Source organism: Rhamphochromis longiceps, linkage group LG4 (genome assembly GCF_057381845.1).
Source record: "Rhamphochromis longiceps isolate RC_006_pf linkage group LG4, R_longiceps_female_GT1.1, whole genome shotgun sequence".
NCBI lineage: Eukaryota > Metazoa > Chordata > Actinopteri > Cichliformes > Cichlidae > Rhamphochromis > Rhamphochromis longiceps.
The window spans coordinates 27520038-27542079 of record NC_140560.1 but is presented as its reverse complement, the minus strand read 5'-3'; the positions used below and the strand labels follow the sequence as shown (position 1 = coordinate 27542079).

The window sequence follows — 22042 nt, the reverse complement described above, 5'->3', positions numbered from 1 at the left end:
ACTAAATGTAGCCACCATATTCCAGTACCATAAACACATGTCACATGAAGACACAAGTCACAAAACACAACCCTCTGTACTCATAAATCTAAACACATTTTTCCTTGCTAAAACACATGTTGCAAAACAACTCTGCTCATATCCTCAAATGAAAGCCCATGTGATGCAAAATGCTTGCCACAGTCACCAATCTTTGAACACAGGGAACACACCTGGCGTCATTCACTACACACAATGACTCAAAATTGAAGACACTTGTTGCTAATGCTGTACCCACATGTAAAAGCAAGTTCAGAGTGCACAGTATGCTGAAGGTTCCAAACAAACACAATGGATGAAGGCAGAGTCAGGGGAAGAGGAATCTGATGCAGAGGAGGGAGAAGAGCTGGCCCTGGAAGAAGAGGAGCAGGCCAATGAGGAAGAGGAGTTCAAATGAGAGGAGGAAGAGGAGCGACCAACGAGGAAGAGGAGAAGGCCAACATGGGAGAGGAGAAGGTCCAGGAGGGAGAGCAAGACAACCTCGCACCATCATTACGGACGAGATGCGAGCAACAGCTCAGCGACATGATGCCGCACAGTGATTGTGGTGTGTGTGTGGTGTGAATAACGTAAATAAAAAAACTTCACACCCTGTTCATGTTTTCAAGATTACTGTTGTGTGCAATAGATTCTGTTTTTGCATTGAGTTGTGTTACAGTAGTGTACGTACATGCAGGATTTTCTATAGATTTATACTACTCATATGAAACTCACAAATCTAAATGCCTAATCCTCTGCAGAGATCTACGACGATCCGTTACTGTATAGTTTCTAAAATATGCATTGGCAGTTATGAAACAAAGAACCTTCTCACAAATTGAGCATTGTGTTTTCAATTGTTTTGCTGTAGTGTGTAATGCTGTGTATAGTGTTTACAGTTTTGACAGCTTCGAGCTGCTCTCTTGGTGTGGGAGTTTGAGTTTTGCAGTGGGAAGGTGTGGTTGTGTTTATGTAGCTTTAGAGAAGGGTGTTGTGTTTGGACATTGGGGGACCTGGTGGTAACGTTTGTGACATGTGTTTTAGCATTTGAGAAAAACTGTAATTTAAGATCTGTGTGCATTAAACAGATCCATGGAAGGAATTTTAATCTGCCCACTTGCAGTGTTTCAGCCATTCGCAAGCCAACGTCAAACCCTCTTTCACAGTAAACCGACGCCGGTCACAAGCAAACTCAAACATGACATCACACATCTCCTTAAATCGCTGATTTACACCTGACGCATGAAGGACATAGCCCAATTCAAATCTTGGAAATATCTTTGATTAAAATGCAACAAGAACAGGAAAAGCTGAGGAAGCTGCTAAATACCCTCCCAGTGCAATGAGGCGGATAATTAATCTGTCATATGCAAGAAGGGGTTATATTACAATCATCTGCACACCTCTCAAGCATTCCGACAACTTCTAAAAGTCATTTGAGTCAGCTTGCAATTTTAATCCCAGCCCGAAGCGACTCTGTAGAACACGTAGCAGCATCAACAAACCATTTGCAAAGATTTAAATGAGTCTAACACACCAGGAACCAAACTGAATCTAAGATGAAGGTGTGAAGATCTGCGCTAATAACTTTGTGTTGGCTAAAGGCCAAGTTATCAATAAAAGAGTCTTTAAAAATAGTCAGGGAAACTTAGATGAAGGGGACAAAGCGTCAATCAGACAACAGAAAAGTCTATAAGGGGGCATAAAAAACATTTTTGCATTTTCAAGGATCTGTATTGTACATTTGAGTGTCCAGCTAAATACTTTACCCGCTTGTGTCGTTGTTACATGAAGCAGAACAAACAGAAACAGTGTTAGTCTCCAGCGCGACCAGGTCCTTATTAAATGGTCCATCTTTCAATGCGGGGACCTGTTTCCAGACCCAAAACTTTAGACTGCAGGCGTTGTTGCTGCTGGAACTAGGCAGCCATGCGCGAAGAAAAGGAGACAAGCCAGTGTGCAGCTCCACTTGCTTGACTGTTGAGAAGTTTTGTTGTGGTGTCTTCTCTGAGGTTCGCTCTGCTCCTCTAATTCAATTTCTCCCTCTCGCCATCACTCCTTCCCTCCCTGTTCTCCTCCTCCGCCTTGTCCCTCCCACAGGACGGTGCACTGCGTCGCATGGCTGCGCGGTGCGCCTCCAGGGACTCCATCATAAATCACGTTTATTACTCGCGTAATTTGTCAGTTCCCACTTCTGAGAGGTTGTCATTACCCACAGACAGCGTGTAAAGTACAACAAATTTACCTGGTAACTTGTCATATAGATTTTTTTTGCAGAACTAAATTAGAACAGGATGACACCTGAGTCAATTAGATACAAGATTTTTAAAAACGGATCACTGGAATTTTTCGTATTTTTATTTTACGTAACAATGACCCTACTAATGCTCATGTTGATGGTAATATATTTTTTAATATATGTAAATGTCAGTATTTCATTATTGTTATTTTGCTTGAACACTGTTTGTTTATTGGCTGAATGAACTCAGAGAATGAGCCCACCACAGCTCAGAGTCATCATTTTAGAAATTAATAAAAGGGGCTGGGCGGGTCCTAACTTTAATTTTAGTGGCTATCCCATAGTAGATGTCTCTAATTTAGTCAAACCCACGAGAAAATAGCAGGGCTCTATCTGCACAAAACACAAACATCCACATTGTCTCACTTTTTTGCAATTTTTAAATGCCAGTTAATCTGACTTAAAATATCAAGAAGTAATTTCTGTTTAACGCTGCTAAGAGGAATGAGAAGAAATGTCTTAGGTATAGGTGACATCTTTCCCAGTCATCTGAGCTCAAACGTGTAGCGATCATCACTTCTGGGAGCTGAATACATTCTGCCAAAAATCTAATTAATTCCAAGACAACTGTATTCAGTTGAGACATGCTTTAAGATAAGACTTGTGAAGGCCTTGTCTAATTGGAATATTACCAAAGATAATGATTCTAGAATCCAAGCTACAGAAGGCTTTTGTAAAAATAACTGGGAGATGAAATCCCAGAGAATATTAAAGACAAAATGAGCCAAGTCATAATATCTCAAGGGAAAAGAGCCTCTAACCACAGAATGTAGAAGGCCTCAACTCAGTCATTTTCCAACAGAGCGTTTCCATATCATTTCAGTCCAAGCCAAATGCTAAGCCCCAAATTATTCAACATCATTGACCTATGATCTGAATCCAGAATATGTTCTTTTTTTTCTTAATGGTTAAATAAATAAATTCAAACTGTTAAGTTCAGTATCATTAAAGTTTGTTATCATTTAATAATCTTCCTTCAAGTTCTTTAAAATAAGAAAACCTTTAGGAATATGAAATATAAATGTATTTCCTGAATTTCCCCAAAGTGAAATAGTCCAAATTGTGGGAATAAGTGTGGGCCTAATTAGAAAGAGTACAGAAAACTAGTGGTAGCAAGAGATTAGAGGAGCGTTGACAGAAACAGATGACTGGACACACTGATGTTGATTTGTTAGGTAAACAACAGTCTCCCTGACCTCCCACAGTACAAGTTTAGCTTTAGCCTGATTTAGGGCCACATTCCTGGTAGCTTTTAGCAGATAGTTACTAAGAGTCTAATAGGTAGTCTGAACTTTGAGTGAGAAATACTTTTAGAGCGTGTGCTATGTACCTTTGTCCTGTGTAACTTAAAATCACATAACGATGGACAAAAGAAGTTACAGTTTCTCCTTTATTCAAAACAAACAAACAAAAAAACATGACATTAATTATCCCGACTTTACTACGTGAATTGAAAATTGGGACTCAAGCATAATTTATAATTATTCATATAATGTGATAACTAAAATTAGGTTGATCCTTTTGACTCATTGCAGCATTTTCTCATCTTCAATGAAGCAGAATCCATAAAACAGCCTGATGATTTAAATAGATTTACCTTTTCAAGAAATTTACAATAAACACACAGATGTTTAAAAAAAACTCCCAAATCAGTTATTCTCTTTATCCTGAACTACTGGAGCCACTTTTTCTACAAATTACAACTCACGAGGAAACACAGAGACTTTTTTTTGGTGTGCATTTATTAGTTTAAAAGTAGGAAATTGGAGATGAAGTTTGGCAAGAAATGAAGAAGAAAAAACAAACAAACAAATGAAGAATCTGTTTCTGTTTTAGTTTTCATCACTGACATTCCTGTTTCTACATTTTTATTTCCTGGAAATGATCAAATTATAAACACAGTAGTGGAGTGTAAAGTTAAAGGCATGTGACAGACTGAAAGCAACTCTTTCTCCCTCTGCAGGTCACTCTTTGCTGATAAATAACTGTCCAGTGTTTTTTATTACATTATCACAGAGAGAGTGGAAGTTAAGAAATCTGTTGTTATCATGTATTAGACTCTACTGCAAAACCCAAGTAATCCACAAGATGAGCACATGAACACTTAGTATTACATACTAGAGATAAAAAGACGAGATTTCAGTAAGATCTGTCTGCTCCCAGTGTTGGAGAACTTGCTATAACAAGACAAGAGGCCAATAATCAGGAACAGAAATATGTATGTTTTCAGAAGGAAACAACAACTGACTCTCTCAAAATGCCAAAATATGATTTATGATCAAAGATACTTTTAAAGTATTTTTTTCTAGTATGCAGTCATTATGAAAAAGTTGAATTACAGAGCATCTCGGATCTCACAACATTATTTCCTTATGGGCTTTCAGTGTCATTCATTTACGAATGATATAAAAACAATGTTATTCACTTTAGCCACTGTGGTAACTAATCCACTATGACTTAATTACCATTACTTATGAAAGAATTATGACTAAGCCTTGGACAAAAAGTGTTGCATTTTTCTCTGCAGACTGCTAACATCTGTCTGTAATACAAATTACACAGAGAAGCAATGCGGATTCGGTGCTCTTAGTTAAAACAATGAAAGATGTGGTTGGATGTTGGCGAGTTCACAAGAAAAACAAACAACTGACATCCCTATCCGATCAACTGACGTTTCCTCTATTTGTGGAGAAAAATGTAGGTTAATCTGTCAAAGGCTGTAAAACCCCTGATCTGTCAACGCATCCCAAGAGATACGTGAGCGTGCCACCCACTGTCTGCTGATGATAGGACTTCAATATATCAGACAGCATGTGCTCTTACATAAGAGTGTTCACATAACCGCAATTACATACCAAATCATCACATAGTGGGTTCTTTTGCAACAACGAATGGATGCAGGATTGCTTCATTAAACATATAACTCTACTCTACACAGCTCTTTACCAAATCCTGCTATAGTGACAGTTTCCACATTGTTCCTCTGACTCTAAGGAAGTATGTGGAAATTTTCACTTTTGCATTTGGCTGGCAACTAAAGGAAAAACGCCAGTCTGGTGATAATTATAAACATTAGAGATGGGAGGGGGGGACTAAACTAATTAACATTTAAGGACCATGTCTGTTAAATGAGCTGCTCAAACAAATAGGCTAAATGAGCTGAACCAATGGCCACACTCATGCTTACCCTCCTGTGTATCCTTGTCTATGCCGTGCCACCATGATTGTGCTTTCTTCTCGAGACAGAAAAGTAATTAAGAGGAAAATTGGTACGGTAAAAAGAAAATTTCAACACCAAATGAAATTCTTCCACACATATCTGGAAAGCTGCAGTCATCCACAGTCCATGAGGACATTTAAAATCAGCAAATTATTTGGTCTAAAGAGTTACAGTATGGTTCCACAGTGGAAGAGTGAACAGCCCTCGCAGGGATCCATCTGTGTACTTTCTTGGCAAGAATCAGATGCAGCTGGCACCATGCTGTTGTTTGTCTTTGCTTTCTTTTTTGACCGTCCTTTTACTAACCTGTAGGTGCATGACAATGTTTTCCTTTAATTTATGCAAAGAAATTAAGGGCCATAGTAAATGTTTCTTTTTTTATGTAGCCACACAAAAAAGGGTTGTGAACCAATTTTTTTTGATCTTTGAATATTGAATGCTGATGTCCAAATTATGCAGAATCGTGAGCTGTTATAAAAAAGGGTATTTTTTGTGCTTAGAGTTGTGACTTTGTTTTTAGAATTGCTGTCAAGGTTGTTCATTGTATGTTCATTGAGTGATCTGTTACAGCAGCAACTTGAACTCTTCTTCTGGTGCAGCCTGTGAGCTTTTCTTTTAGCACTTCAATTAACACTTTTTTTGCCCCAGAAGCCCACAAACACTATCACTGCTTTCTTTGCACCCATTCTTCCCCTCTTCGAGTCTCCCTCCCGTGCATCGACCCCTAGCTTCTCTTTCCCTTCTTCTCTTTCTTCGCCTCTGTTCTCATGAAGTTTGCATTCCACACCTCCTCTGCAGACTGGACACAAAAGAGCAGAAAGCGCCACTCCTGACCTGTAGCAAACATTCCAGTCCTCTAGACCTTTTCAAACAGCTAGAGTCCATTATCCATTCAGGAGCATCAGCCAGAGCTGTCTTGTTTTTAATGTTACTGCACTGAGATACAACTAACAGAGGGTTAAAACGATTAAAGTACGCCTGGTACTGTTTGATGTGAAGTCGTGAAATATTACTGAGAGAAAGAAATGTACATTTTAAGCATAAAATTAAAAAAAATGAGAGGAAAATGTTTAAATGCTTTGCTATTAATTTGTTATAACAAGTTTTAAATTTCACTGTACATTTAGAACAGTGTCTCTAATCACTAAATGTATGTTCAATTATGAAGGAGGAAAACTTTACACTGTCAGCTGGAAAAACAGTGGAAGCTCAAGGAGCATCTGTTCATGTATCCTTAAAGTCTGTATACAGGAAATTGACTATTAAGCTATAAAAGTTAGGGTTAGAGGGAATAGGAGTGCCATTTTCATGACTTGGACTTTGGCAATGAGGTTAGAGATGATTTGGGTCTTTAGGGCACAGCTGTGCTCAGAGGTGTCTGAGTGAGGTGAAAAGTTCTCAGCAAGTATAATGAAAACCATTCTGCTTGAAATGAGGATTTGATGCTGCAGGCATACAAGTATAGATGTGCAGAAGAGAAGGTGGAGAGGAGAACATTTGAGGTTAAATGAGGAGGAGGGTTTACAACAAGGCATTTAAAGCAGAGAAAGCCTATGTCATGGAAACGCACGCATGGGCTTGCATTATACCTTCCCCTTTGTCTCTCCTAATTCCTTCTTTGTCTTAGCACCTCAGTCCTCTGACATTCCACACAAATAGCTCAGAGGCTGACGGACATCACTGACTGTCCAGTACACCTCCTTTTCTGCATCTACACCTGCCCATTTTGTCCAGAGGCACAAGAAAAAGCATGCAAGGAATGTCCAGGCATTACTCCAGCAATTTACATTTACATTAATTTTTCTTGTACAGTTCTTCTTGTATCCAGTGGCAGATGATCATCTGGGCTCTCTCAGAGGAGCACAACTGACTCCATAAGAAAAATAACAAATAAAAAATATAGACAAATGATTTTAACAGATGCGGGACACTTTCCCCCCCTAACAACCACCTTTAACGGCAGTTTAATTGGTCAGGAACCATGTTTGTTTTCTTGCATCCAACCATCAATAATGGGCAAGAATTTGGGTTTTACTCCCAATACCCCTACCTATTATCAAACTGTGGTAACTTGATGAAACCCATGCATCATATAGTTAATGTTGAGATAGGTGTTGTTTGTGTTGGATTTATATAAAGGAAAGCAATTTATATAAATTAAGGAAATTTGTGGCAGAAAAATTCAATCGTTGACCTAAAACTAGCACAACTGATGGTAGAGTTTTTAGATGTGCAGCAGATGTATCAAGAGGGCAATGTTTTTTTGTAAAAAATAAAAGAACAAAAAAGATATTATGAATGTAGAACGTAGTAGTCAATAGTGTATTAAATGTTGCCACAACTTCGTGTATCACTATGCAGGGATCCAATGCAAAATGTAACCTATTTATAGATATTTTCAAGCAAGAAATAGTGGAGTATGTTATCAGAATCAGAATCAGAATACTTTCTTAATCCCGAAGGAAATTAGGGGATTTTGTATGTTTTTTGACTTTATCATCTGTTTAATTAAAAAGAAATCCTAATTATTTTGCATATATTGGTGTTTATTTTTCTTTAGGTCTTATCACTTCACTATTATAATTCACTATTTGTAACTAATTTCACCTTGATTTAATTATGTATAAAAAAGACAATAAGGGGTACCACCAGTAGTTATAATGCTATTTTTTAGTTCTTGTTATGTATTTACAATTTTAATCTTAATATATTTTGGTTGTAAGAAGATCTACACTTCACTGTTTTCTTTTAAATTTGGCTGGACACTGACCCAAAAATCCACTTAATTTTCTTTTGCAGCTGTCTACCTGGCTCTTTTATGGAAGCCATCCCATCAAGTGCTATGTCATAGAATAGCTCAGCCTGTATTAGACTATATGTGTGTGCTCAGTTCAGTGAACTAACTTAAAGCTTTAAAGAAAAGTATAAATGTTTTTGTACTTTGCATTTTGATCTGTGTGTTATATTTATGAGAGTGAATCAAGGAAAATGTTCATAAATAAATGTTCCTTTAAACTTATATGTATTTATTTTCCTGTAGTTTCTGCAGGTAGTTTTAATATACACATTTATATATATCATAAACAGACAAGGAACCATATATATGCTTCATTGAATTTGATTTGTAACATAAAAATAATGCATTTTGGAAAGTCCATGTATTTTAATGAGTAGCCTATGTGGTGACTTATTTTTGTGAAGACGACTCTTGCTTTAAGACTAGTTTCTCCTAAGGTCTGAGTGATGTTTTATTCAATTTTATATATTATATATATGCTCAGGCCTCAATGGGCCATAAATAATATAAAAGGTCATTAATTTGTTGCTAATAATTGCACAGTTTTTTTCTTATTTTGCAGAACCATGAATAATATATAGGCATTTTTTTTTTCATATATTACTACTTTTGGTTGCTTATGGTTTTACTGATCTGTTCTGGCACTTAAATATCAGTAAGCCAAATGATCGAGTATAACCAAGTATATAACCTTAATTTACACTGAAACACCTGCTGTTGTAAAAGTCTGGTTTATCTGACAATGCAAATTCTGTTACTTTAATGATCTAATTTTAATTTCTGTTTTCACTGTGACAATTAGGTTTTAAATAAGCTGTCATTAGCTTTGTGAGACAGCAAGAAAAAAACTGGGTCTCAATCAGTGTAGGCTGAAAGTCTGCTCTGTGTTGTCAGCAAAATATGGTCTTTATCACAAGCAGTGATGACTAGAAGTCTATGACAATCACTTTTGTACTGTGTGTTCTAATTTTGAATAGAACAGCCACAGAAAGCATTCAGACCCCTTCCACTATCATTTTAAATGAATATAATTGGCATTTTCCCAATGTACTCTTATGAACTCATGATAATAGTGCAATTTTGTTTATAGAAAGGATTAGAAATTTATTAAAGAGAAAAAAAAGAAAATCTCTCATATGTAGATGTTTTTATACTTTTTGCTGTGGCACTCTGGTCTGTAGTCGGGTGCATCCTGTTTGCTTTAAATATCCTCATGATGTATATACAGCTTTACTGGAGCCCACCTGTTTCAAACTAAATAATTTAGAAAGAAACGAATAGATCAGGGTAAAGCAAATAAAACCAGGAATTCAGAAGCGCAGTAGCCTCAGTAATGGATGAGGTTTGAAGCTACTAGTTGTCCTGCTGTATTGAGTAAAAGGGCAAACTGGGAGGTGACCAAGAACGCAAAAATCACTCTCAAAGAGCTTCAGGACCTGGAAGAACATGCCAGCACCTCAACAAGGTTAGCTGAATTTAACCAGTCTGGCCTTTACGGTTGAACAGTCCCTGAGCAGAAGGCCTCAAGATATATTTCCAAAATAGCATTTGAAAGCATTTGACAGATGACACAGATGACATTTCTTTTGTCCAGTGAGTGAAATGTTGATCTGGGCAGACCTCAAAACATTACATTTGCTTAAAACCAGGCACTGCACATCATTGTCTAATATCATCTGTTGTTGAAGTGTGGTGGTGAAAACATCAAGCTGTGGTGTGCTTTGCAGCAGTGGGAACAGGGAGCTAAAAGAAAACATGGCACTTCACACCTGCTTTTGAATCAGTCAGATTAACTTTGACAGGATTTGCCAAAAAAGTGTAAAATTGTGTAAAAATGGGTAAATTGTTCTATTTCAGCAGTGCGAATCGTGTAAGGACTAAACCAAAAAAAAAAATGCTACTGAGTGCCAATAGGTGCCAAAAGCCCTTAATTATCATGTTGAATTAAGGTTCTTATTTGATTTATTTAAATACAGTAGCAATCCCTAATGTCATGTTTTCATGTATTTAATAATTGTTGTCAATGGAAAAATGCTAATTCTATTTCTTAGCTGAACCAGCAATACCGGGGAAACAAGCAGCTACAGGCAGCTACAAGTTTACACCATCCAGGTCCACATAGTAGTTAAATAAATGCAAAGACTTTTGTAAAAGGGAAATGTAACCATAAGAATTGTAAGTGGAAGTATGTGAAATACTGATTACTTTCAATAGCTTATTCACTTATTAGTCACTTTAAAATAGGCTCCAGCCCCCGTGATCCTGATATGGATAAGCAGAAGAGAATGGATGGATGGATAATTACCTTAGATTACTCTTTAGAGCAAGGGCTAGAAGCATCCACCATATATGTCATACCATATAAAGCAGCACAGAATGACACCAAATGACCATTTCTCAGCATCTCTTCTTCTGACTATCACAGCTGACAAATCTTTCTTGACATTAACAAATGCAGCTGACATCAAATAATGACCCTTAACTAATCAACCAAACAAAACGACATTAACCTCTGAACAGACGTATTACAAACACTAATTCACTAATTTTATGTGTGCACTCTTCCCCAATCATATACCATCTTCCTGAACAACCAGTCAAAACTTTGATCAAAAAGCATAAATGTTTACTCTTCTACCATTGTGTGAGAATCATTCCTTTTTCAGTGTAACAGTTTGCACGTGCTTGCATCACATTTAGCAACAGGCCCAAACATGACAGACGCTGAGTACTGCACTACAGTATTTCATCAGAAAAAAGAAGCAAGTTTCATTTGAGGTCTTATCAGAGCACCTTTGACCCCTCACAACATGAGCCAAGAACAGAGTCCACTGGTCAACATAACAGCCATTCGGTAACAGCACTGCTGAAAAACAAACTCTGAATATTCTTCCTATGTTTTTAATAGCCTTATTACCTGAATGGACAACAATATCGCAGTTAACATTGTTTATGTTATTTTGTGCGGGCACGATGAGTTCAGAAAGCCTCGGTGCTATTTCAGTGCTCTGCGCCTACCTTACCACTAGGTGTCAGTGGAACGCAGAGCATTAAGTAAATACCTTTCAAACTAAATTTCAGCAAAGGTTGGAATGTTTTATAAATAACCTAAAGCTGGAGAGTATATGTGTGTGTATTTCTCCGTGTGTCTGTGTGTGAAGCTATATGTGGACCTGTTATTTTAAAAGCCCGTTTAAATAGTGTGCTTTAGCTTATTTTTAGTTTATGCTAAGTAGATTCTAATTAAATTAACGTATTACAGTGTTGAATCATAGGATAGGCAACTTATTGAAAAAGCCCTGATCAAGGTTTTATCTGGAGCATTGTGACGATTAACTCCATGATTACTGTTACAGTTGCTGGGGTCACCAACTCAGAAATCAAATAAGCACTGCCCCCTCCACGCACGCGCGTGCACGTCCACACATTTTTAAGGAAATTAACTAGGCTACTTTTTCTAGGGCAGTCGGCACCTATCAAGTAACTGCAAGGGGTGTTTGCGGTATCACGTCTTTTTTTGAGGGGGGGGGGGGGGTGTGTTTACTGATTTTTATGAAACATGTGACTGAATTAGGCGCTCACATGGCTGCTGTGGCTGCATGATCGGCTTTAGTTTTTTAAAGTTCGGTTATCGGTAGCTCCCTCGGCTGGGACCATCTGGAGCAGAAGACCCCTGAAAAACACTGCGCGTATACGGACAAATCATGGCGAACAGTGGGCAGAAAGTTGTGCTGATCACCGGCTGCTCCTCCGGCATCGGGTTACGAATTGCCGTCATCCTGGCCAAAGATGAAAAGAGTCGTTACCATGGTAAATGCGCTTTCTTCTACATTGTTTGTTTGATCGGACCTGTTTGTAACAAGCCTGCAATATTGTGGTTCGCTTGAAATACAATTTCGTGCTTATTTTTCCCTGCAACACGCTGCAAGCTTCCTTTACGCATAAAGTTTGATCAAGTTTCATGCGCAACGCTCCGTCTAAACGCTCATACGTGATCTAGCGTGGGTTAAATTAAAATGCTAACCCCTGTAATATCGGATCCATATCCCTTTGTAAGCACTGGGATTCAGTCGCCCCTTTGACTCGACTATTATCATCTGAAAGCGCAGTTTCCAGGGTAGGGCTCTGCAAGGATGCCGCTTGCCAGGCAGGATTCATAAAAGAGGTCTTGTCAGTTCTCTTTCAAGTGACTTCTCCAGCACAAAGCCCCCTTTTATTGCAGTGAATTGTAGACCGCCTGCTCCGGTTTAGTGCCGTGTCTAATGTGCCCATAGTCCCCTCACTGGAGCGAGTGTTGAAAGGGGGACAAAGTTTGAGACCTGTACAAGCGAGGGTTCACTCTAAAGCAAGGGCCTTGTTTGAAGTCTTCATTGGTAGGCAGTGGAGTTAAGGTTTCACACTTTGACACTGTTGGTCCTCTCCTGCTTCCCAGCTATTATTAATGTCACTGGAGGAATTAGAACTGAATAAAAAAATCCTCCTGTGTCAATCTGTGGAGCCTCAGACAGAATTATGTTAGAGGGGTTTGTACCAAGAGCCTTGTGACCAGATTTTGTTTTTAGCTATGACTCTAAACTGTATAATTTGCCATAAAGCTACAGTCAGCCCTTTCTTACTTTGACAGGTTATGGACAGTTAGAATTGTCATTATTAACATGGTATGAACAACTGGACAGGGTTCAGTAAACCTTGTTTTTTTATTTTGTTTTGTTTTTTTCTCTGTCTCTTGTTAGGGGCCACTGGGATATGATGGGATTTATTACTGCGAAATAGATGAGGAAAACAAAACCTCCCTCCCTCCCAACACTCGTTTGGTTTGAACAGTGTGACCTGCTTTCAATAAGGCCACATCTTGGCGATTGCATTGATCTGCTCTATTCCTTAGGAAATCCAGCCGAGATTAAATATTGCGTTGTGCATAAAGTAGGAATTAGTTGCAGTGACATGGATGAAATTCAGAGAAGGCCTTAAAATACCCCTGTGTTTGCAGTGTGGTTCATTCAAGAATAGTTAAGCTGCCCAGTTGTAATTCCTTCAGGAGCATTTAGAACAATAGACCTCTTGTTCATGTCTCAATCAAAACGCAAAGCTTTCTGTTGCTTCCTTGAAACCCTTCCTGGACACCCTGGTCTCAAGTAGACCCAATTACTCTTCATAAGATGTTGTTTATGCGTAGAGCATATATGACAGACACACAGACAGACAGATAGATAGACATTGTTATACATCATGTTGCATCAGTAACACTGCACAGCAGTCCAAGCCTCCACAGCAAAGTGGTCCAAATCTGATTACTTATCCAACCTCATCTCTGTTCACATGAGAATAAGGTGAGGATTTGCTTTTGTCTGCCAATGACAACAGGTAGACTTAGGTGAAAATTTGAATAAGAGGTTGTTTATTCCTGCCTATTGCCATTGTGCAACACCAGTGCCTCTGTTTTCTCAGTTACATAACGCCAGTCTGCCAAGTGTAAGCAGAGCACACAAAAAGGAAGAAGCTGTGGAAGCCAAGTCAGCGGCACTTATATTCATTGTTGTTGGTCATGGTAGATTCCTCCGCTTTATGTAGGTTAATGTTCCCCAGCGGGTAAAGTTCAGAGGAAATCAATTCTGTCCCCTGTAAACTAACAGGCGTGGTCTTTTCCAGGAACTCTGACCCACACGTCTGAGTGTCACTATCTGAGCATGTGTGGGTGCTTGTTTGTTTTTACACTGGTGTGTTTGTCCAAGAAAAAAAGTTAATTTAGTAACGTCACTTGAGTCCTCTGTCACTTCCTCAGCATTAAAAATATAATGATTGCATTAATACTTTCATATTAAATGCAACAGTGATAGTCAGAAAAATGTGTAAAGGCATTAATATCTTAAAATAATAAACTATTCCAGTACTGATAATTTTAAGTGCTCCTCACATTCCTAAACATTTCTTTGCCTCTTCAAGTTGTGTTACATGACACTTTTCCGCTATCATATCTATTTTTGCAAAGTCTGAAGCCACATTATCTCCATACAGTTCTCTGTGTCTCCCTATCAGTCATTGCCACGATGCGGGACCTGAAGAAGAAGGACAAGTTGGTGGAGGCAGCTGGAGACGTATATGGAAAGACCTTGACGTTGCTTCCATTAGATGTGTGTAGCGATGAGTCCGTCAGGCAGTGTGTCAATAACGTTAAGGACCGCCATATTGATATTCTGAGTGAGTGGGACACAAAGTGTATATCTCTTTAAAAAGCAGGTCATGATGATCGATTCTCTGTCCTTGGATAAGTGTATGTTTGTTTTTTTATTATGTGTTTTACAAGAGTTTATACACAGAATTATTTTTTTAACATATGATGGAACACTATCGTTCTGCTTCATTTTATAGTTTTGCGTATTCAATAGAAAGTCTATGCTATTTATAATATCATAGACATAGATTTTATTTAATCACACACTGGGGAAATTCAACTGTTTACAGCAGCTCAAGAATTAGAGATGTATGCAAAAACACTATAATATGTACAGATGGTTACAATATGAACATAAAGTGCAGTGGGAATGATAATAATATACATGTATTTATAAAAAGTAAAGCCCTGTGCTATTGCTAAAGTTATAACAACAGTTCAGGACAAAGGCTTTGATTATTTGTTAAACAAATATTTTAAACAGTAGTTGCACTGCGCAGTTGACACTTAGAGTATGTGGAGGGAGGAGTCTGAGTCTTAAAATTCCAGTGGTCAGAAAGATTATGGACCAAAACTGAATGGGCTACCACATTAATAACCCGAGAGAAAGATAGCTGAAGCTAAGCTTACAGCACTGTGCAGCTGCAATACTTTATTTTTCTGAATAGTAATCCTCACAACTAAAATCTCACAATGTGTGATCCAGAATTTATCAAGTAATTTTATAGTGCAGTAAAGTCCATTTTACCAGATCTTCTGAATACGTAACGCTTTTCACTTATGGTCCTTAAACCTTTAGCCTGGATAAAGTATCTATTTATAAACCTGTCTCCATCTTAGTCTAAATCCAGCATTAAATCCCCTTTCGCCTAATTACTCAAGACCCAAAGGCTCTTCAGCCTGGTTTTACGTCAGACCTTCATGTTGTTGTCACATACTGACATCTGGTGGCAGTATCAAGTAAAACCAGCTTTATCAAAGGAGCTTGTAAAGAAAAGCGTCTGGACTTCTTTAAGTTGCTTGAAGACGTTTCACCTCTCATCCGAGAAGCTTCTTCAGTTCTAAGGTCAATCTGGGACTCTCTGCCATTTGACCTTAGAACTGAAGAAGCTTCTCGGATGAGAGGTGAAACGTCTTCAAGCAACTTAAAGAAGTCCAGACGCTTTTCTTTACAAGCTCCTTTGACTACGATGACCTGGATGACTGAGAACCTTCACAGACATAAAACCAACAACTAACTAACAAATGGTCTAATGAAGTAATAAAGTCAAATATCGCTCTATTTCTGTTTGTTTTTGTTTTTTGATCATTGCATTTATGGACAATGCATTATCTGTGTGTCTGTTTCCTGCCAGTCAACAATGCAGGTGTGGGCTTGCTTGGACCTGTGGAAAGCATCAGCATTGAGGAGATGAAAAAAGTATTTGAGACCAACTTCTTTGGAGTGGTTCGTATGATCAAAGAAGTGATGCCAGACATGAAGAAGAGGGGTTCAGGGCACATTATCGTCATGAGCAGCGTCATGGGTCTTCAGGGTATGAGTATAATTAGTTATGCATAAGAAAATTTGTAGTGCTATTCTAACTGAACGTCAAAAACATTTTGAGAATGACAAATTACAATAAACCATGTAATAGACCGTTTATTGTAATCTATTAAGCTACATGTAGGTTCTAAATCTGGCAACTTTGGTTGGTATAAGGCTTACTGGATTCCTGCATATCAAAAGAGAACATATTGAATATACATTTTGACGATTAAACAGTCAACAGTCTCCATAATCACTCATAATGACTTGCAAAACACTCTGCACGTGTTCCAAAATTTTAGCTTGGTATAAGCTGACATTGTTTTATCCAAAAGGAAAGTTAACAGCAATTTTATCTTTATGGTTTGAAGTTATATCTGTAGATTTCGTAGATGAAACTGTTAGGTAATTTAAATGATTTTTTAAAATTCATTATTATATTAATATTATTATTCGTTGGTCTCTGTTTCACATTTCCAGTAAAGCTCTGACAACTTACAGTAATTTGAGTCAAACTGCAAGTTCTTGCAAAGAATTTTTAGTGTTTGTTTTAACTTGTTTGAAGTAGCATAATGGTGGCCTCCAGCAAAGCAGGTTGGACGCTTTCTGATAAACTGCTGAATTAGCTTGCATAATGTCTGACACTTGTGTTGTCCTGCCTGCTACTTTTTTTTAACCCTAGTCCTTTATCTGTAAATCAAGTGAGTGATTTCTATTCTTGATTGAGTACTTTGAAGGAGAGGTGCATTGAGCTTCTTTATCTCCTCTTGTTGTTCTTTAATCAGGTGTGGTATTCAACGATGTTTACACTGCTTCTAAGTTTGCAATGGAGGGCTTCTGTGAGAGTTTGGCTGTGCAACTGATGAAGTTCAATATCAGGTAGATTGCCCTCTTTCCGCTATTCTTCCTTCACATGTGTCTTTATTTTCTACTGAAAATACCATCCCCACTGATCACACTGTATCTAACTTACCCCAGGTTGTCCATGATTGAGCCTGGCCCAGTGCACACTGAATTTGAAACGAAAATGTTGGAGGATGTGGCTAAGATGGAGTATCCGGGTGCGGATGCTGACACAGTTCGTTATTTTAAAGACGTTTACCTGCCATCATCAATAGATATATTTGAGGCCATGGGCCAAACACCAGATGACATAGCTAAGGTAAAAGAATTGGTTTCTAACTCCTACACTGAACCCAGTTCAGGAATTTGTGTTGATGTTCTGCGTGCAGCCGTTAAAATGTTCTGTTGCTTCTTATCTTTTCCAGTGCACTAAAAAGGTTATTGAGTCAAACAACCCACGCTTCAGGAATCTGACCAACAGCCTCTACACACCCATTGTGGCCCTGAAATATGCCGATGAGACTGGAGGCCTGTCTGTAAACACATTCTACAATCTACTCTTCAATTTCGGCCCTCTCATGCACATCACCATGAGCATCCTCAAGTGTTTGACGTGCAGCTGCCTGCGTAGACGCACCATCTCACCTAACTGAAGATGGAGTGTGTAATTCTGTCACTTAACTTTAACCTCCCAGTTTGTTGAACGGAGGTTTCCTGAACAGACTAGACTAGAGCAAGTAACCTGGAGAGAAGAGCCACCTTTTAGTTTAAAGACAGAGCCACAATAAGCTTCTCAAGACAACATGCACAGCTGCACAGGTTTGTCACAGAAATGTTATATATAGGGTGACCTCATGTACTGACACAGAAACATGCATACACCACAACACAGACATACAAACAACACACACATTGGATTATTGTATATATAATATGACGAGGAACTCATGCCAGAGTCTGGGTAGTATGACAAGAACTGAACAGCTGCTTTGTAAGTTGTTGGATATATATGTTGTTAAATGAAAACGTAAAGATGGAACTTAAGATTGAAACACATGGACAGATGTCAAAGCACAAGAAATAAATTAAGATGATGAGAGAAACCATAAAATTATAATGTTCACCTTAATATAATGTTCTCATGGTCATAACTGCTGTTGAATCATATTTCTAATCTTTGATAAACTGAATGTTTGTTTGTTTTGGTTTGGGTTTGTTTTTTCAAGTTTTACAAAGGGCTGGATCAGATACTTTTACCAAGCAAATTAATGGAAAAAATAAAGTGAATTCTGATTTACTCTGAATGTTTTTTTAAGAACACAAATAACAAAAAACGTGACCACTTTGACTTTGAAAGCTCTCTGTCTGACAGACTCAGTCGACACCACAAGGGGGCGGCATTTCACTGTTTTACCCTGATTCCGAACCTGTGGATTACACGGGACATGCACTGATTTTTACAGTATTATTCACACAAAAGCACAGTTTTCAACAAAATATTCCATTTGCCTGAAGTAGTTCTGGGGTCCTGACATTGTGCTTTCTGGCTCACCAGTATGGTTTACTGAGACATCTGGTGCAGTGAAATTTACTTCACCTGTGTTTTCCTACTGCTGAGAAGCAGCTGAAGTTGTCCAGGAACTGGTATCTACTTGAGACAGACAAGTAGGACAATATTTAATTAAATTAGTTTGAGAAACTGGCCATTACACTTATTTTTCACTAGCTATATTTGTAACAATTTATCTATTAGTAATAAATGTATCAAGGTTAAACCCTATGGATATTTTGAAAATACTGGTTGAAAAAAATATAATAAGAGAATGTGTTCAAAAATCATTTTTTAATTTCATACACAGGTCAAAACAAAAACTCCTGCATAAGGCCAATTTTTGAGCACACACTTAAATTTTTGTCAGTGAGACAAATTGTCTGTGCTCATGCACAAAAATTAGCATGTGTTTGCATGCATGTGAATGTGTTATAAGACCATGTCTATGGGCCAAGATAGTGATCTGTTGATGGATATAAAGAGGTCATGGCCTGCTCCCCATCAAAACCCCTCCCTTGAACCTCCAACCCTCTCACACACACACCCGGCTTTGTGCCGTGTGAGAGAATGTGACCTGGTTCCCATCCCTGAGGAGGGGTGAAAACTATTGACAACCTCAGACACATTTTGCGCAGCCCCGAGCCTCCCTCTCCAGCTGGCCCTCTTAGCCTATCAGGCCTGGACCCCCTGGTCCTGGTCCACAGTGGATGAGGCCTGCAGTATGGCCAAAGCAGTCTAGCCATTCTTCCTACGCACTCTGCCCTATCACATTTTGCTATGACCTTCCATGCACAAAGCTGTTTACGCACACCTAGTCTGAATGCACGGACAGTGCAACTGGTTGCAGACCTGTAATTTCTGCACAGTGTACAATGAGTGCAGTGCCTCGGCTCTGTGTATGTGTCTTCATCAGAGGCGACAGCTCTGCACAATGGAACAAAGACACTGTCAATCACAATCAAATGGGTGTGTGTACAGGGGTTGGAGGGGAAGGGGAATAGGGAATCTGAGGAGGTTGGGGGAGGAGTCTGTATGTTCTGAATGTTCAGGGGGATGCCAAGACCCAATGTGGGACACCGAAGGCTAATGGCAGGGGGTGGTGTGTGTCGCACTTGGGAAAATGAGAATTAGGGTGCCTAGACCTGAATGGAAGACCTATTTACTAACTGAATGAACACAAGAGTTAAAGCAAAGTCTCATTAAACAAGAGGTCTTATTAAACCATTGTTTTGTACCTTTGTTTCACAATTGAGAATGTCATTGCAATATAATGAGGGTAATGCAATGTGGTTAGGTCTTCCCTTAATTGTAACCCTGTCACAATTTCTGAGCCTGTAAACATACTCTGGCTCTGCCCTTATGCAGCCTTGATGTGTACTTAGCAGTCAACCACTTGCATTTTCGGACAGAAAATATATGAGTACAAACAGCTGAATGAAAGAAGGAGAACCTCAGTAGTTATCTTTGGCATGTTAGTGGGATACATTCTTTTCAATCTGTCTGCATGGGCATTTTACCACATCCAGCTTTCACTGTCATCATCACCACCAAATAACCACACCTAAGCCTGAAACCGACAGTAATAAGAAAACAGAGAGTCAAAGATCAAAAAGAAAAGATAGATGCAAAGGGCAGAAATTTGTGAGAACCAAGCTGTGAAAATGAGGGCAGACAGGAAGAGAAGGGAAGTGCAAAAAGGCAAAGAGAAAGGGAAAGAGACAGAGCCGTGGGATGCTACTCAAAGTCATGCTGACGTCTAGACAGGGTGCTTCAGTTTCATCCCAGGTCAGCTAGGATTATCCAACTTCTATTTTTACTCCAATTTCTATTTAAAAACATTTTGACTATCTGTGAATAATATTACAGAAAAAATAATAAAAACGGCTGCATTCATTTCCATAGGAACAGAAAGGTATAATTGAGAGATTAACTGTGTATGCCATAACTATACTTTGTACTCTTCTGCATCTTTCTGTGCTCTGTTGTCTTCTCCTTGCACACATCCTTACTCGTCTTCCTTTTTCACAGGAGGCTGCTGTCCTCATAAAAGTTTATCTGAGCAAGCTCCTCCTCCTCACAAATTGTTGCAATTTATTTCATTTTAAACAACACAGCCTGTGTGTACAGGAAACAATTGAACATCATCATATCAACCAAGAATTTGCAATTTGTTCAAAGGAGTCAGAAACTGCTTTACTGGTACGCAGTAGACATTAGACAAAATTTAAGTTAAAGCAACAGTTCTTAAAGGTTTAATGCTTATGGGAGAAATGGGTTTAAGTGGCAGAGAAAACCTGGAACGAGGCTGCATAGGGTGAACGAGGCTGTGAATGGAGATGTAGCCACATGGGGCACATAACTATCCTTAAAGTTGAAGTGAGGTCTGAGGGGAACTATCTGTCTTCATATAATAAAAACAGGAGAAGCCCTAGTTGCCCTGTGGCTGACTTTTGGTAGCTGGGTTCATTAGGGCAGCATAATCCACAGAGAGAAACAAAAAACACAACCTCTTCTCCATCTCCCTTGTTTTCTGTCACTTCTTGATTTCTGACATTCCCTTTCTCTTTCCTTTCGTTATATCTGAGCCACACTGTCTGGCTCCCCTTTCCACTGTCCTCGATAGCTCCACTGTGCAATGACCTCTTACAGACTCAACATGGGTCACTTGGAGAGGGCGTCATTATCTCACATTCTGAGTAGAGCTTGTTTTCAAGGTCATTCAGGATTATTTAGAATAAAAAATAAATCTTGGCCCTCGCCATACAAATTGTTTTACAGACACAGAACTCCTATTGTCACAGTCATTATAACATTAGTGTTGTCCACTTTCACCACAGCTCTTCCAGAACATAAACACTCTGTCAGGAATTTCCAGACCACGACTCAGTTTGCCTACTACCAAGTCGTATTGTTCTGCTTTGTTCATATTCTCAAAATTACCAGTTTGACAGACTGCCGTCCTGTGATTAGAGGGTTCAATTTGTGTACAGGCATTATACATCTTAAACAAGGGGATGGTGGTTGATTGTGCGGGGCTTAAAGATGATGTAATCTGAGCTGGGGTAACACGATCAGCTTTTTTTTTTTTTTTGGACAGTGAGGTCAGCCTGGTGTAATATTCCATAAGATAAGCCTGACAGCAAAGCCACTGGCGTCATTGCACAAATCTTACTCAAAACCAGAAACTCCTGTTTGAGAGGGCAAGACAAGGCAAGAAGCATGAGTCCAAAGAGAAATGAACAAAAGCACAATCACCAGTATGACCAGGTAGATTAACAAATCTCTCTTTTCATACTTTTTAGACAACTCCTGTTTCTTTCTCTAAGTTATAATCTCTCACTACATCTTCCTGTTTCTCTTACTCTGCGTTTTAATTTAGTGTCTGGGAATTTCATGCTGTGAAGCATTTATATTTTTAATTTACAGAAAAATAACAACAGGCTTTGCTTTCTGGTTCAACCAACACAGAGGAGGGAATATTTCCAACCATCGGATGCTTTTAATTTGTTTCTCAAGGATGGTTGTGTTTCCCCTTATGCCTCTGGCAGCCAGAGTTTAGTGGATGTTCATGTGCATGCATGGATGAGTCAGATGGAAAGAAGACTACACAGAT

At 38.7% G+C, this 22042-nt stretch overlaps 2 protein-coding genes across 3 annotated transcripts in view; one reads left to right on the top strand and one right to left on the bottom strand.

Annotated features, from left to right (window-relative positions):
• The window catches only part of col5a3a (collagen, type V, alpha 3a), a 47086-nt gene extending 44999 nt beyond the window's left edge, over positions 1-2087 (bottom strand). Inside the window, exon 1 of one of the 2 annotated variants that reach the window (XM_085404247.1) lies at positions 1788-2087. In XM_085404247.1, the coding sequence (XP_085260373.1) occupies positions 1788-1872 (85 nt within the window). In that variant the 5' untranslated portion in view covers positions 1873-2087. The remainder of the gene's footprint in view (positions 1-1787) is intronic. The other variant, XM_085404246.1, reaches the window with a different exon arrangement.
• A 9693-nt stretch (positions 2088-11780) lies between these two features.
• Positions 11781-18174, top strand: rdh8a (retinol dehydrogenase 8a). Its single transcript, XM_085404245.1, has 6 exons — positions 11781-12144; positions 14371-14532; positions 15862-16041; positions 16820-16913; positions 17013-17196; positions 17303-18174. The coding sequence occupies exons 1-6, from the start codon at positions 12039-12041 to the stop codon at positions 17528-17530; spliced, it is 954 nt and encodes a 317-aa protein (XP_085260371.1). The 5' UTR covers positions 11781-12038; the 3' UTR covers positions 17531-18174.
• The last annotated feature ends 3868 nt before the right edge of the window (positions 18175-22042 follow it).